General features: G+C 59.7%; 1 protein-coding gene and 1 long non-coding RNA gene across 26 annotated transcripts in view; one reads left to right on the forward strand and one right to left on the reverse strand.

The window, feature by feature from the left end:
- The window catches only part of ANKS1A (ankyrin repeat and sterile alpha motif domain containing 1A), a 183,530-nt gene extending 170,417 nt beyond the window's left edge, over positions 1 to 13,113 (forward strand). For 7 of the 25 annotated variants that reach the window (XM_021098221.2, XM_084966602.1, XM_021098222.2 and 4 more), the window contains 10 exons: positions 2,621 to 2,719; positions 3,438 to 3,590; positions 3,668 to 3,775; positions 4,620 to 4,784; positions 5,811 to 5,936; positions 6,165 to 6,236; positions 6,381 to 6,467; positions 6,977 to 7,114; positions 8,549 to 8,719; positions 9,514 to 9,776. In XM_021098221.2, coding sequence (XP_020953880.2) covers positions 2,621 to 2,719; positions 3,438 to 3,590; positions 3,668 to 3,775; positions 4,620 to 4,784; positions 5,811 to 5,936; positions 6,165 to 6,236; positions 6,381 to 6,467; positions 6,977 to 7,114; positions 8,549 to 8,719; positions 9,514 to 9,633 — 1,239 coding nt within the window. In that variant the 3' untranslated portion in view covers positions 9,634 to 9,776. 25 annotated transcript variants of the gene reach the window in all.
- LOC146401517 (uncharacterized) lies at positions 1,314 to 8,370 on the reverse strand. The gene is made up of 3 exons (XR_014810059.1): positions 8,295 to 8,370; positions 7,926 to 8,056; positions 1,314 to 3,994 (listed from the first exon to the last, which is right to left on the reverse strand). It is a non-coding gene; the product is annotated as an uncharacterized LOC146401517 (long non-coding RNA).
- Positions 13,114 to 14,854: the final 1,741 nt, after the last annotated feature.

The following is a 14,854-nucleotide window of genomic DNA, read 5'->3' on the forward strand; positions in this document are numbered from 1 at the left end:
GGGGATCAGGACCAGGTACAGGTATGTGGGTTTTATATGAATAGGGCCAGCACAACAACACAGCACAATCAACAGCACAATCAAGAGACTGACAGGAAAGATGAATGCCTGACTCTTTGCAGATAAAGGGTTAATTTCCTTACCCTATGAAGAATTCCTAGACATCACGTACAGAAGAGACCCACAGCTCCATAATTAAACACACAAAGGGTAAAAAGTAGGCAATTCCTGGCAAAGGAGCTGTGGCGGCTCCCCTCACCTGGCCTGGAGCTGACGTGGACCTGAGCGCCAGGCTGAACCTGCCTCCACAAGTTACAGATGCTCTCTGGGCCTCTGCTTCCTGAGCTTCCCCCGTGATGACATGGTTCAGCAAGTGCAGCGCATGCAGAACAGGGAAGAGGGCAGCAGTGCTCGTGACAAGCTGCTCCAGCTCACCTCTGATTGGGATGCTCTTGCGATGAGAAATGTGCCATGAGAAGCCATTCCTGCACTGTGCTGCGCCACAGGAGTGCAAACACCTGTCAGACTTCTAACACACACACACTTTCTCCAAACTCTTTTTTTATCCTTTTTTGAAAAATATTATTTTTAAGTTGAAATATAGTTGACATGCAATATTACATTAGTTTCTGGTATACTACGTAGTGATTTGATGTTTGCATACATTATGGGTTTTTTTTTTTTCTTTTTAGGGCTGCACCACCGCATGTGGAAGTTCCCAGGCTAGGGGTCGAATTGGAGCTGTAGCTGCCGGCCTACAGCACAGCCACAGCAACACAGGGATCTGAGCTGTGTCTGCAACATGGACCACAGCTCACGGCAACACCAGATCCTTAACCCACCGAGCGAGACCAGGGATCAGACCCGCATCTTCATAGATACTAGTTGGCTTCATTACCCCTGAGCCACAACTGGGACTCCTGCATACGTTTTGAAATGATCACCAAGATAAGTAGCTGCCTGTCCCCATACAAAATTACTACAATTTTATTGACCTATTCCTTCTACTGAGTATTACACCCCCATGGCTTATTTATTTTGTAACTGGAGGCCTGTTCCTCTTAATCCCCTTCACCTATTTCTCTCCTCAACCAACTGGCAACCACCTGTTTGTTCTCTGTATTATGAGTCTGTCTTCATTTCGCTTTGCTTATTCATTTTGTTTTTTAGATTCCACGTATAAGTGAGATTATGTGGTATTTGTCTTTGGCTATTTCACTTAGCATAATGCCCTCTAGACCCCCATCTACTTTGTCACACATGTCAAGATTTCATTTGTTTTTAGGGCTGATATTCCACACACACACACACACACATCATATCATTTATTCGTCAGTGCATCAGTTTACATTCCCACCAACAGTGAGTGAGAATTCCTTTTTCTCCACATCCCTGCCAACACTTAGTCTTATCTTTTTTTTCTTTTTCTTTTTTTTTTCTTTTCTTTTTTGGCCCTACTGGTGGCATGTGGCAGTTCCCGGGCCAGGGACCAAACCCGCCCCACATTAGCAACCGAAGCCGCTGCAGTGACAGTACTGATCCTTAACCCCCTGAGCCACTAGGGAGCTCCCCATACTGTTCCGACTACTGTAGCTTTTGTAGAATCATCTGAAGTCAGGGAGTGTGATATTGCCAGCTCTGTTCTTTCTGGAGAATTGGTTTGGCAGCAGTCTGTCTTGATAGCCGCCCTAGAAGAATACATATACAGGGGGATTCGTGCAGCATTCTTTGTAAAAGCAGACACTGGAAACAGTCATCCTTGAACAGGGACCTGGCTTAATCATTTACAGCACGTCCATAACTCAGATGGTTATGCAGCTTTAAAAGGAGAGAGGTCACACACTGATGCGCAACCTTCTGCTATACAGACTAAGTAAAATGAAGGTGTTGAAGTGTGTACTAGAATCATGTTTGTGTGAAAATGAAGTGTGCACATGTGTGTAGGTGCCCAGCCAGGTTCTGGCCAGGACATCCAGGGAAGTGGTAACAGGTGCCCTTGGTGGGGGGCACTGTGGCTGAGGGACAGGGCAGAACCCCTGACTTTGTGCATCACAATCCAGAAAACCCATCTCATGAGACCACTGTGAGTAATGAAAGACATCGCGCTAGGGCTTCGGAGTCAGATCTGTGTCAGTGTCTGACCCCCTGTGCCTCAGTCTCCTGATGTGTAATTCCGATGAACCCAACACACATGGATGTGGGCAGCAAGTGGGACAGTGCCCAGGAAAGGTCTCGAGACTGTCACGCAGCGAGTAGGCGGCAGACACCAGCCATCCTCACCATCACCGCCATGCTTGCTGCCCACGCGGGCTCAGCCCTGGCTCGCCCTCCACTCCTGGGCAGGTTCCTACTCTGAGACTCCACCTTGGAGCGAGGCAGGTTCCTGGGTGCCCGCCTAAGGAGGCTCTTACAGCCTTAATCACACAACCACGTCTGCGAGGAGTCTGGGGACTCGGCCTCCTGTCCTCCACTGTGGGTGGTCATGGAACCTGCTCCCCAGGAAGACACACCCAGCCCACCGGGGAACCTCTGGAGGAGGGGTGGCGGCCTGGGCGGATGAATGTCCTGCTTGCCCGGGTCCTCAGGCAGGAGGCCCTCACATTCTCCTTTCTGCTCCCAGGGGTCTAACGTGATGGAAGAGCAAGACCTGCGGGAAATTGGCATCACTGACCCCCAGCACCGGCGGAAGCTGCTGCAGGCTGCACGGTCCCTGCCCAAGGTAACCACCCATAGTTCTGCACCCACAGCCTTTGCTAGGGCCACCTCCCCAAGGCCCCCTGGGCCCAGAGCAGAGAAGGGGCATGGCTCTGGGCGTGCAGATCACCGTGGGGTGTCTCCCCCTCACCCTGGGGGCCCCAGTGGGGAGCACAGGGTCCTATTCACTTCTCTGCCAAGTCCTGAGGTCACAGAGAGCCAACAGAGTACTGGGGACAGTAAGGACCTCATCTGCCTCAGGAACCAGCTTCAGGCCTCTGCCCAGCACAGAGCCTGGTGCCCACAGGCTTGGCCTGTCACCTGCACCGAGCCCCAGCCAGGCCCTCCCTAGGAGGCCAGGGGCCCCCGGGGCAGCAGAGGAGGCCGTGGTTCCTGGGGGAGCTGTGGTTGGTGGCCCTGTGCCTCTGCTCAGCTCTGCTGCCCCGAGTGCCCCGTGCCTTCCTCTTGTCAGAGCTCAGTGAGGCCTCCTTCACACCCTCCCCCCGCCTGGCCTACCTGATGGGGCGCCTTCCCAGCGTGGGGTGGAGGTGGAGGCGAGACCAGAGCCAAGAGAGGGAGGGAGAGAGGACTGTGTGAGGGGAAGGGCTCAGGGTGTTCAGGCCCCACACCTACCCCCGCCTCAGCCTCTGCTCTGGCCCCTGCAGGGTGCGTCTCCCTGGTCCCCAGGGTGCTTATCCCCTCAGGGAGAGTCGTCAGTCCTGCCTCTTCTCCTCACCCCACAGGTGAAGGCTCTGGGCTATGATGGGAGCAGCCCCCCCTCAGTGCCCTCCTGGCTGGACTCCCTGGGGCTGCAGGACTATGTCCACTCCTTCCTGGCCAGTGGCTACAGCTCCATCGACACTGTGAAGAACCTCTGGGAGCTCGAGCTTGTCAACGTGAGTACCGCTCACCCCGGCCCAGCCCACGGGGCTGGGGGCCCAGTGGCCCTAACCCCTCCCCTCCCCTTGCCCAGGTCCTCAAGGTCCACCTGCTTGGCCATCGCAAGCGGATCATCGCCTCCCTGGCAGACAGGCCCTATGAGGAGCCGCCCCAGAAGCCCCCACGGTTCTCCCAGCTGAGGGTGAGTCGGGCAGGTGGAAAGGGGTGTGTGTGCTTTGTGGTATTAGGAGCCTAGGAGCTTCTCCCAGGGCTTCTTCAGAGACAGCCATCCCGCCTCACTGTGTTGGGGCCAAGTCTGTCCTTCGGCCCAGGTCGAGAGAGGAACCGGGGCGCAGGGGCGGTGGGCAGAGGTGGTTATTGATCACATGCTTCCCATCAGCCTGGAGAAGCTCGAGATGGCCTGTAACAAAGTGTAAATATTAGCAAGTCAAATGTTGGGAAAAGCAGGAAAACAAATACCTGAATCCCAGACGGCTAGAGCCACGTCTGAGTGTCACATTCAGCTGTGCCCGGGACAGGGGGCAGGCGGAGCTGGGAGGAGACCCCCTTGGGCCAGAGACAAAGCCTGGAACACAGGACACCCCCCCCCTCGACCCCACCCCAAGTCTTCTGAAGAGAAATCCTTGTGATTTTCAAAACCTCACAGATGCTTTGTTGCTCAAGCCAGGTCACCTCTGACTGAAAGGGGTTAGACGGGGAGCCCATGGTGCTGCCAGTGGGCGGGGATGTGCCTGGCCTCCAGGCCCTTAGAGCAGCCTCAGAGCAGACGTTACTGGCCCCGCTGGTTCTGAGACACAGACGTGGAAGCCAAAGAACCTGCTTCATACTCTGAGTCACTTTGGTAGCTGGAGAGCGCTTCCCAGGTCTCCAGTCGGCCCTCTTGGCTGAGGCCCAGGCCCCACGGGGTGTGCTCACCCTTCAGGACCCGGTGTCAGGGCTTCGGGCTGCAGAGGCCGCCGCATCTCCCCCAGGCTCCCCTGTGCGGCCCCCGCACTGACTGCCTCTCCCCGGCTCTCTCCCCGCAGTGCCAAGACCTGCTCTCGCAGACATCCTCGCCCCTGAGCCAGAACGACTCCTGCACCGTGAGGTCGGCTGACCTGCTGCTGCCCCCTGGGGACACAGGCAGGAGGCGGCATGACAGCCTCCACGAGCCTGCAGTGCCCGCTCGGGCGGAACGCTTCCGGATCCAGGTGGGCAAAGGTCCCCGGCTTCGTCTCAGCGGGAAGGGGCTCCCGGACACCCCCGCTGGCCCTGGGCCCCACACTGCTGCGCTGGCGTCAGGGCGGGGGACCCGGCCTCCTCCCCGCCCCCCACGGCCTGTGTCCCGGCAGCGGCTCCATGACCCCCTGCAGCTGTTGCTGCTGAGGCCTCCCCTGGGTCCCCACCTCAGAAGTGCAGCCCCACACCCTCTCCTCTTTGACCACAGCCGCTTCGCCCAGCCCCGCAGGCCACCAGCCTCTCCCCCTCTGGCCCCTTCCCAGCCTGGTCCCCAGCTGGACCTTCTCCCCCTCCTCAGCTCCCTCCTGCTGCCCCACAGCCCCCATATCTCCTGCCTGTCTTCTCTGCAGCCACAGCCCCTGCTGCTCGGGGCACTGCCTTCGGGCTCCCACCTCTTTTCAGCACTTCCCATCCTCCCTCCTGGCCTCATGCAGGCTTTGTCTCTCTCGTCCCCATCCTGGTCCATTAGATACAGACTGGGGGTGCCCCTCACCCCCTTGGGTGAGGCATAGCCTGGCTCCCTTTCCTCTCAGGACTCTCTCTCTCCGTTCTGGCCTCTGGAAATTCCCCTCTCTTTTTGCAAGTATGACTGTGAATTTGACACGTTGTCCAGCACTTGTAGCTGCTCTATATCGAGAGGTCTTGCATATTGTAAGGAACGGTCAGAAGCATCTCCTGATTTTTCCCTCCTCCCCATTCCTTCCACCAGCGCCCTAGTTCCGGACCCATCATCTCACACCTGGCCCGCAGTGGCCTCGCCCCCCCACACACCCCAGCTTCTGCCATATGAGGACCCCCTCAAGTGCAACCTGGCCGTGGCTACTCCCCGACGCCCCCCCACCAGGATCAGATCCAGATTCAGACACCACAGAGCCCTCCCCACCGAGCCAGCTTTTCTCTGGCATAGATGGGCCTCTGCCCCAGAGCTTCTGAACGTCCTGCGTGTCACCAGCCCTCGGGCTCCTGAGAGCTGACCCATGACCCCTCGTGTTCTGCAGGAAGAGCATCGAGAGGCCAAGCTGACCCTGCGGCCCCCCAGCCTGGCCGCCCCGTACGCCCCTGTGCAGAGTTGGCAACACCAGCCGGAGAAACTCATCTTTGAGTCCTGCGGTTATGAAGCCAACGTGAGTAGCTCTGCCCTCCCAGCCTGGCCAGTCTGCTGTGTGTGCCCCGCTGCCCAGGCCCAGTGCCCGCAGCTGCTGTTCCCATCTCCTCAGCCGCTCCCGGCAGCTGGGGGAAGGGGGCCTCCTGGCCAGGATGGAGGGAGGGAACCACCTGACCGCGGGCCCAGGTTGGCTGGGTGGCCCCTGTGTAATCACACAGGACTTCTCAGCCACTGCTCGCTCCCTCAGTACCTGGGGTCCATGTTGATCAAAGATCTGCGAGGGACGGAATCCACGCAAGACGCCTGTGCCAAGATGCGGGTAGGTTATGGCGTGGGGTGGTTTAGTGGGGCCCGGCCAGGGCGCAAGGCAGCATGTGAGGGCCCTGCCCCAGTATGGAAGGCTGGGAGGCTGGGGCTTAGCCCCCGGCAGGGGCACCCATGGGCCTCCCCTCGTTTCCTGCAGAAATCCACGGAGCACATGAAGAAGGTCCCCACCATCATCCTGTCCATCACGTACAAAGGGGTCAAGTTCATCGATGCCTCCAACAAGGTGTGCTTCCCATAGGCACTGCTGCGAGGGCCGTCCCGTCCCCATCCCTCACCCCACCAGCTGGGTGTCCTCCCTAGTGTCCCCAGCCCAGCTGCTTGTCTCTCACGCACTCATAAATCTTGCTTTTGGGACCCTGCCCGAGTGACGGCTTATCTTCCTCAGCGTGGGCTCCACTGGCTTTTAAGGCTCTGTGATGCGCTTAGTAAGCAAAGGAGGCTCCCAGGCTCTGAGCTTGCCCCCCCCCCCCCCCGCCCCACCGCTGCCGAGGGCAGAAGGGGCTGGAGAGCGGTGGTTGGATGTGAACATTTTGCTCAGTTGTCCGGTCAAGGGTGGTGACCCCAAACCTAAATCAGACAAGGTTAGATACCCCCACCCCCACCCAAAAGAGATGAGATGAGGAAGTGGCTCATTTGGCTAAGGCCCTCAGCTGGGACAAAAAGGTGGTGACAGTGAAGGGGCTGGGCGTGCCTTCGGGGAGTCGGAGAATTCCAGAGCCTGCTTTCCCCCAGAATGTCATCGCAGAGCACGAGATCCGGAACATTTCCTGTGCGGCCCAGGACCCGGAGGACCTCTGTACCTTTGCCTACATCACCAAGGACCTGCAGACCAGCCACCACTATTGCCATGTCTTCAGCACCGTGGATGTGGTAGGTGGACCTCATGGCGGGGCACAGCTGGAGGGTTCTTGAGCCAGGACAGCCGCAGTGCAGTGCTGTCCTCATGCCTGGCTGGCACTTAGCAGATGTTTGGTTCAAGAATGAACATCCAGGAGTCCCCGTTGTGGCTCAGTGGAAGCGAATCTGACTAGCATCTATGAGGACACAGGTTCGGTCCCTGGCCTTCCTCAGTGGGTTAAGGATCTGGTGTTGCTGTAAGCTGTGGTATAGGTCACAGATGCAACTCCAGTTCGACCCTCTAGCCTGGGAACTGCCATATGCCGCAGGTGTGGCCCTAAAAAAAAAAAACAAAAAGAATGAAATCCAGCCCCACCTGCTTTGTATGATACTGAGACTAAAGCTCAGCCAGGACAGTGGCTTGTCCAGGGTTCTAGAGAGAGCGGTTTTCCTGCTTCTGGCTGGCTGTGTGTCCCAACACAGCCAAGGCCTTCATCTCCCTGGGCCGGCTGGCAGCCCTCCAGCTGGGCATCTCCCTGAAAAGCCCTCTACCTCCCTCTTGGGGTTGGGGCATTTTCCTCCCCACTGGGCTCTGGCACCTTGGGGCCGAGGAGACCCATCACACGTGCTGCCCCTGGGAGAGTGGCTGCTTCCCTGTCCCCCGGCTCTGGGACCTCAGTGCCCATCTGGGCCTGGCCCCAGCCTCCTGGCCCTGTCCCCTCAGAAGCTGTGTCAGCTTAGAAACTTCACCTCCCAGCCCCTCACCCACACAAGGGAGACAGGACGTAACCGGCTTCACGCAGTTGTGTGGAAGATGAAGTAAGCAAATGCAGCCAGAACTCACCCTTCCCACATCAGTCAGTTCTCCCAAAACGCAGGTTGCACGTTGTCCTTGAGGTCACCACACTCTGTGAAACCACATGGGAGCTGCCAGCACTCCTGGGATGCTGAGGCCAGGGCACGACCCTTGGAAACCTAGTAAAAGCACGGGCACATTTGATTCCTGTCACATGGTTAAGGAATACGTAACCAGCACAGTGCATGGGCCACTCCGGCCCAGGGAGCCCCCGTGCACGAGGTGGGAGAGGGAGGGGCCGCATGAGCAGAGGGGCCAGAGCCAGTGGCCCTCAGAAGGGCTGCCGCCTCATCATTACCATCGGGCGGTGGGCCCGTGGCAGGTGGAGCTACCAGGGCGGGTGGCACGTTTTCTCACCTGTTCCCAGGTGACCGCGGTCGCTGGGTGGTGGTCACATTTGGCTGGTGTTTCCAGGGAGATCATGCTGAGGAAACACAAGACACGGGTTTTGTTCAGACTTTTCCCTAACGTATCAGTTGCCTCGGGACCAGCTTCCACTCTCAAAGCAAGTGTCCAGCGGATGGACGGCTCTCCCGTCACCTGTGCCCAGGGCGTGAGGCCAGAGCAGCCCTGCCGGCCCGTCCCTCACGTCAAGCTCTCTTTCCTCCCAGAACCTGACCTATGAGATCATCCTGACGCTGGGGCAGGCGTTCGAGGTGGCCTATCAGCTGGCCCTGCAGGCCCAGAAGTCCAGGCCAGTGGGGGCTTCTGGCACTGAGATGATCGAGACAAAATCTTCCAAACCGGTGCCCAAGCCCCGGGTCGGCACCAGGAAGTCAGCAGTACGTGGGGCCGGCGGGTGGGGGGCCTCCTCCCCTGCAGACGGCGGGCAGCCGCCGCCCTGGCTTCGTGCCCTCGCCCTGCAGGGCTGCAGATCGCGGCCCCCAGGCGAGCCCGTGACGTGCCTTGTGTCTGTGTCTGCTTTGCTCTGCACCCCAGGTGCCGCCGCCCCCCGACAGTCGCTGTTGTCACTGTCACACCTGCACCACCCACCGTCCCTACCTACCGCTGCCGTCTGTTAGTCCTGGAGTCAAGGTCTTTGCACCCCTGCTGTCTGTGTGTCGGTCTCCCCGGCGTGACTGAGAGCTCTCTCTGGTGCCCCCGACCTGTGTGACCGTCCTTCTGGAGCTGCCCTCCGCCATCCCTGTCTGTGCTTTTGCCCTGTGTTTCCCACCTGTGTGTCCTCCTCTCGCCAGCAATCGGGGTGACGCTGGGGCCTTGCCCAGGGCGGGCTCTGCGGTCCCACAGGAGGGACCGGGGTTTAGAGACTTCAGACCCTTTACCCCCTTTCTGCCTCGGTGCGCAGCTCTGGGGCTCAGAGCACGATGCTCAGGCAGGGCAGGCTCCCTGAACTGAGCAGCGCCAAGAAGAAGTTGCCCCGGAGAGGCCAGAGGTGGCCTTCCCATGATGCTCCAGGGAGGGTGGCCCTGGGGCCACCCCACCTGGGGAGTTGGCCCTTTGGCCGAGAAGAGCCGGGCTGCCCCTCACAGGAAACGGATGCCAGCACAGCCCGGGGAGGGGGCGCCAGGCCCAGGGCAGCGCTCCCTCCCTGACGCTCCCCCCTCTTCCTCGGCAGCTGGACCCACCCGACATGGACGCGGATGCCCAGTCCCACGCCAGCGTCTCCTGGGTGGTGGACCCCAAGCCAGACCCTAAGCGGAGCCTCAGCACCAAGTATGAGACCACTATCTTCTAAGCACCCGCCCCGTCTCCACTAGTCCCACGTGCCTTGCCGTCCAGTCTCTCTGCTGTTCTCAACTCTCCTTCCCGCTGCTGGCGCCAGGCGTCCCCGCGGGGACCTCTCCTCCCGGCAGCAGCTGTAGACACTGCACACTCAGCTCACACCTAACACCATGGACACTGTGATTCCCCCCTGGGCCAGGAAAGCTTGCGGGGGGGGGGGGGGGAGGTGCCTTTGAGGTGGGCGTCAGGAGGGCTCAGAGGGCGGGCTCTGTGGACCCTGGCGGGGGGGCGGGCAGTGTCGAGCAGCAGCCGCTCCCTCGGATCGGGCCCTCCTTTCCCGTCTTCTGGGCCGAGCCCCGGCGGGGTCATTGCCGAGAGCTACCTGCCTGCACCTTCCCGACACAACCAACCACTGTGACCACCTGGGCCCAGAGCCCCCCCTGCACTCGGCTCGCAGCTGCTGCAGCCCTGCCCCTCCTGCTCTAAGGTGCTGGCCTCCCCCGGAGCCCTGCGCTCAGCCATGTGGCTTGACCAGGGTCAGACTGCTTTCTGGGAGGGTCCACAGTCTGCGCCAGGCCCGGGGCACACGCCCGACCTCACAGCCTGGGGCTTTGAGCACCTGAACACCCCAGGCTGCTCCCCTCAGCAGGTGCTTGGGCCTGACAGGTATCCCTCTGTCACGACTGGCATGGCTCCTCGTGTCTCCGCTGGTGAGTCGCAGGCAGCCTCTGGAGTCTGGCTCACGGAAGAGGAAGGCCTTCCTTCGGGCCCAGCAAGGGGGAGGCTGGTGCCTGCGCACAGGGTGCCCCTTCTGCCCTCACAGAACGGGCACCTGGGCCAGCAACGTCCCTTGTCCTCCAGGGGACTCCCGACCCTTGTCCACAGGGCGGGGATCAGAGACAGTCAGCTGGCCTCCGGTCCCTTCCCGATCCGCCTCCCTCAGCCTCCATCCTCTGCCAAGGGAGGCTTGTCGATCACCTCAGAGCAGTTCATTGGTGGGGGGGGGGCGTGGAGCTGAGCGTGGAGGAGGCGCCACCGTCCCTGGCGGGGGCGGCCAGCTCAGGCCCTGCGTTGTGGTGCACAGGACAGCCAGCACGTCATAGCAGTCCCTGAGCGGTGAAGCCCAAGTTGACAAGCCAGGGTGGGGCCTTCCGCCTGTCCCTGTGCTTCCCCAGCAGATGCGCTGAGCCACACAGGGGGCTTGGGGGAGGCCATGAGGGACCTTCTGTTCTGCTTCTGTGTTTCCTTTCCGTTTCCTCGGCCTCGTGCGGTCCCTTTGGTTAACCCTTTCCTCCCCCCGTTGTGTTTGCTTCTGCCAAGCTGAGCCACTGAGGAACCAACTGTCCTGCAGACACAGACTCGGGGAGCACAGGCTCCCCTGCCACCGCCACCGTCTCACCTGCAGCTTTGAAGACCCAGGCCCGCCTCTGCCTGCAGGACCTCCTCTCGGCCGCGTGGCCAGAACCTGCCACCGCCAGGCCTCGCAGAGGGAGCCCTGCCCTGGTTGTGGAGAAGTGCTCCAGGCCTCTAGCAGATGAGACTGGGACTCTTGAGGGCCAAGAAGTGACTTGTCCAGAAAACATTTTTTAACAGAATCCTTTTTATAATGTAAACTTTTAACACTTGGCTCAAACCTCTAGGTTAAACTGCCCATCTTTAGACAATGGCCAAAGGATAGCAGACCTGAGGCCAGCCTGGCCAGCCCTCTGTCCTCAGGCTGGGGCCTCGGCCTGGGCCGGCAGCTCTGAAGGGAAGGCGGGGGAACAACTGAGGGGGTTAGAATCAGCTTTTCAGACCCAACCAAGTTAGAGGCTGCGCCTCATGACCTGCACGGCCTCTCATCCCCGGCCAGACTGCACACGGCTCTGCAGTGAGAACACAGCCAAGAGGCACCAGACCAGGGGTGCTCAGAGCTCTGCCTGGGGCTGCTTGGCCCCCAGGCTCTTTGGTGGCCTGAGATGGAGTGGAGGCAGACAGGAGAAGCAGCAGCTTTGTCTGGGGCATTAACAGGTAGGGCAGCTGAGACTGCCACCTGCCATCAGGGCTCGTGATTAGGACTCAGCTTTGATTCTCCGAGTTGTTGCTTTGACTGTTGTCCTTTCAGCCGCTGGGCTCCTCCCTGGCTCCACGTGCAGAGGTTTGGTTCACCCCATGCGGCCCTCAGGGCACGCTGTTGAGTGCTGGGCACACTGCCACGTGCGCTCTGCTGGCCGCTCCGCCTAGTGGCTTTGGTGGTGGGGTTCCTCCTGGAGGTGGTGGACTGGGGGCTCCTTGCTCCCATGCACTGGAGCCAGGGCACCTGCTCCTCCAGCTCCTTCCGGAGAGGAGCCGTCCCCCCTCGGGCCCCGAGCAGACCCTGCTCTGCCGCACAACTCGGTCTGGGCCCGGGACCTGCAGCACTTCTCTCCCCCAGCGCGGGCATGTGACCTGCAGGGAGTGCCTTGCTGGCCCGAGGCTGGCCCCGTGGCTTCCTCTCTGCCGAGCCGTCCACCCCGCAGGCCCCGGGAGGCACCCTGCCCCTCTCGGTACTAAACAAGGGCCTTCCCACCTGGAAGTCTGATGTCATGTCTGGCTGCTTCCAGGGCGCGGCGGCCTCACTGTGCAGGGTTCAGCCCTCTTCCCTCCAGGCTGTACGAGGAACCTGGCAGGGTGGGCAGGGGCTGCCGCTGCAGTGCTGCACCCCCGCCCCCCAGGGAAGGCTGCTCCCCCCCAGGTCAGCCTCTCTCGCTGGGTGGGCGGTGGGTCTGCAAGGAAAACTAGACACTACGATGAGTTCCTCACCTGTCTTCTCATTCTTAGGTCGTAGGCAGCTGTCTCCTACCCCGAGGCTGCTGTAGCTTCTTTATTTATTCAGGGTGTTTTCGTATCGGAAAGCCAAAGCCAAAGCCGTGGCTAATCTGCTCTGGCTCTGGGTTTGCTTTGAGATTGGTTTATTTCTCAACAGTCAAGAAAGGAGAGGACTTGATGGCTCTTTCTTTTGAACCCTCCAGGACAGGTACTCGCCCTTCCCTAGAGAGAAATATTATAACGTCAAGGACAGGCTTCCAGCGAAGAAGCCCGGCTTCTGCCCGCAGCCGCCCTGAGCAGCCTGCCTGGGGCTGAGCAGACGGGGAGCTTGCTGCTCTGCCCTCGGCCTGGGTGACAGGGCCGGGCCTGCGGAGGGAGTGTCAGACGCAGTTCACAAAGTGTCGTTGCTAACGGTGTGGCACTGGGACTGGGTTGTAATAAAATGTTATTTAATCTTTGTCTCTGTATTTTGATACTTGAATGACTCCCCTTTTATTTTGCTGTACATAGAACTGTTCATCTGTCTTTGTCTGAATTACAAACCTCTTGTGGTACCAAACATGACCGACCTGTGCAACAAGATAGACTGACCTCACTACACGAGAGTGTAAATATTCCTGGGCTTTCAGCTTTGGTTTTGTTATTTTCGTAACTGTACAACTTAGAACATACTGAATTAATAAATGAGAAGCGACATGAAACCAGCCTCACTTTGTGGAATCTGAATTGGAAGGTTTCTGGATGTCTTTCCAGGGGGAGCGCAGGTGGGTCAGCGCTGGCCCCAGGACCGGGAGGCGTGGGAGAGCCGCTCAGGTGGGCAGGCTTGCGCGGGAAGGCCAGGCAGCGCCAGTCCTGCTCGGTGCCAGGCCCGCAGCTCCCTCCGCTCCTTAGCAACAACGGGTCTGAGCAGCAGCAGGGCCGCGGCCTGGCCTGGTCTCGCGCAGAGAACGTCGCCGCCCAAGGCATGTGGGGATCGGAGCTGCAGAAGCACAGTCTCCCTTCAGGAACTCGGTTTGATTGTGGAGGCTGTTTTAGCACAACCAGCTCCGGGCCCAAAGCCATGCTGCAGCGGGGCACGAAGGAAGGAAGGGGTGGTGCCTGGTTGCCGTCCAGGAGGCGGGTCGGAAAGGTACCAGCAACACTCCTAACCCCTTCACTGGTGAGGGCCTGGGTGCCGAACCCTGCTGGTGGCTTTACCGGCCACCATCCCCGCAGCCTCACCCCTTTCTGGCATTGTCCATAGCGAAGGTCAAAGCCCCACCCAGGGGCCAGCTGGAGGGGACCTTAGAAACCATCCTGCTGGGGGCGGGGGGGGGGGGGGGGTCACGATGTCCTCCCCGGCCTGGCCCTTGCCTGCTTCAGCCTGAGCAGCCAAGCACCAAACACCCTTACTCGTGAATTTCCATGAAATATTCCATTTGCCAAAGGGCTTTACAGGAAAGCACTGATCTCCCCCAATACCTGACTGCTTTTATGGAGAAAACAAGGCCCAGAACAGGGACAAGGTTTTCTTAGGCAGATAACAGCAGAAAGAGAAGCAAAACCCAAGCTTCTGCTGTGAGGGCTCCTGAGGCCAGACGGTACCACCACGGGGACGCAGAGGCCCCCGCCCGGCTCTAGACCAGGGGTCGTCACCACACACCCCTCTGCTCCCTGGCTCTGGCACTGACTTCTGAGCAGAAGAAACCTTACAGTGAAAGGGCTTGGTCGTAATTAGAGTCACCCCGCCGACGCCAGGACTGCCCTGGGGCTGCCGTAGGGGGACACAGAGCCCCGGCAGTGCTGCCCTGACAGCCAGAGTTGGACAGAAGGGGACAGGACCTCACAGCAGGGCCGGATGGGACTCACTCAACAGAACCGCACCGCCCGCCCTCCGCTGGGTGTGCACACACCGGGCTCGGCTTGGAGGCAGAAGCCGCAGCTTCTCTGGAGGAGATGACGAGGCCCAGAAGGGGTCTCTTGTCACCCTGCTCCCCCCCACAGCAGGGCCCAGTTCTGTCATGCTCCTGGACGGCCTCACAGTGCCCCCTTCACAGACGTTGGACTGCAGGCTGGGACACAGCCCCTGGGGGCAGAGCACCCCGCTCAGCGCTTCCAGGGTGGCCCAACTAACTCTCTCTCATCTCTCATTCATTCTCTCTCATTCCGGCCCCCTCTCATCAGCCTCGGCATCCCTGGCTTCTGACACCCAGAGTGCCTCGGGCCCCCCAGGCCTGGACGGGACGGGCTGGGACCACAAATCCACACCAGCCTGCACCACACGGACAGAGGCCTGACCGCTCCACCTGAGGCTCAGAGCAGCCTCTAGAACTCTGGCTGCTTTTCTTTTCTCAGGACTCAGCTCTTAGAAACACTGTTATCAACAGGCGTGTACCAAATTAAAGAATTTCCCTCACACCGTAAAATAGTTACTATCCAGTAAATGAAGCTGGGACAAGCTGGTAGCC

This window comes from Sus scrofa, chromosome 7 (genome assembly GCF_054392235.1).
Source record: "Sus scrofa isolate SSC_HxYL_T2T_F1_AM1 chromosome 7, Sscrofa_HxYL_maternal_Yorkshire_Landrace_v2.0, whole genome shotgun sequence".
NCBI classification, from domain to species: Eukaryota; Metazoa; Chordata; class Mammalia; order Artiodactyla; family Suidae; genus Sus; species Sus scrofa.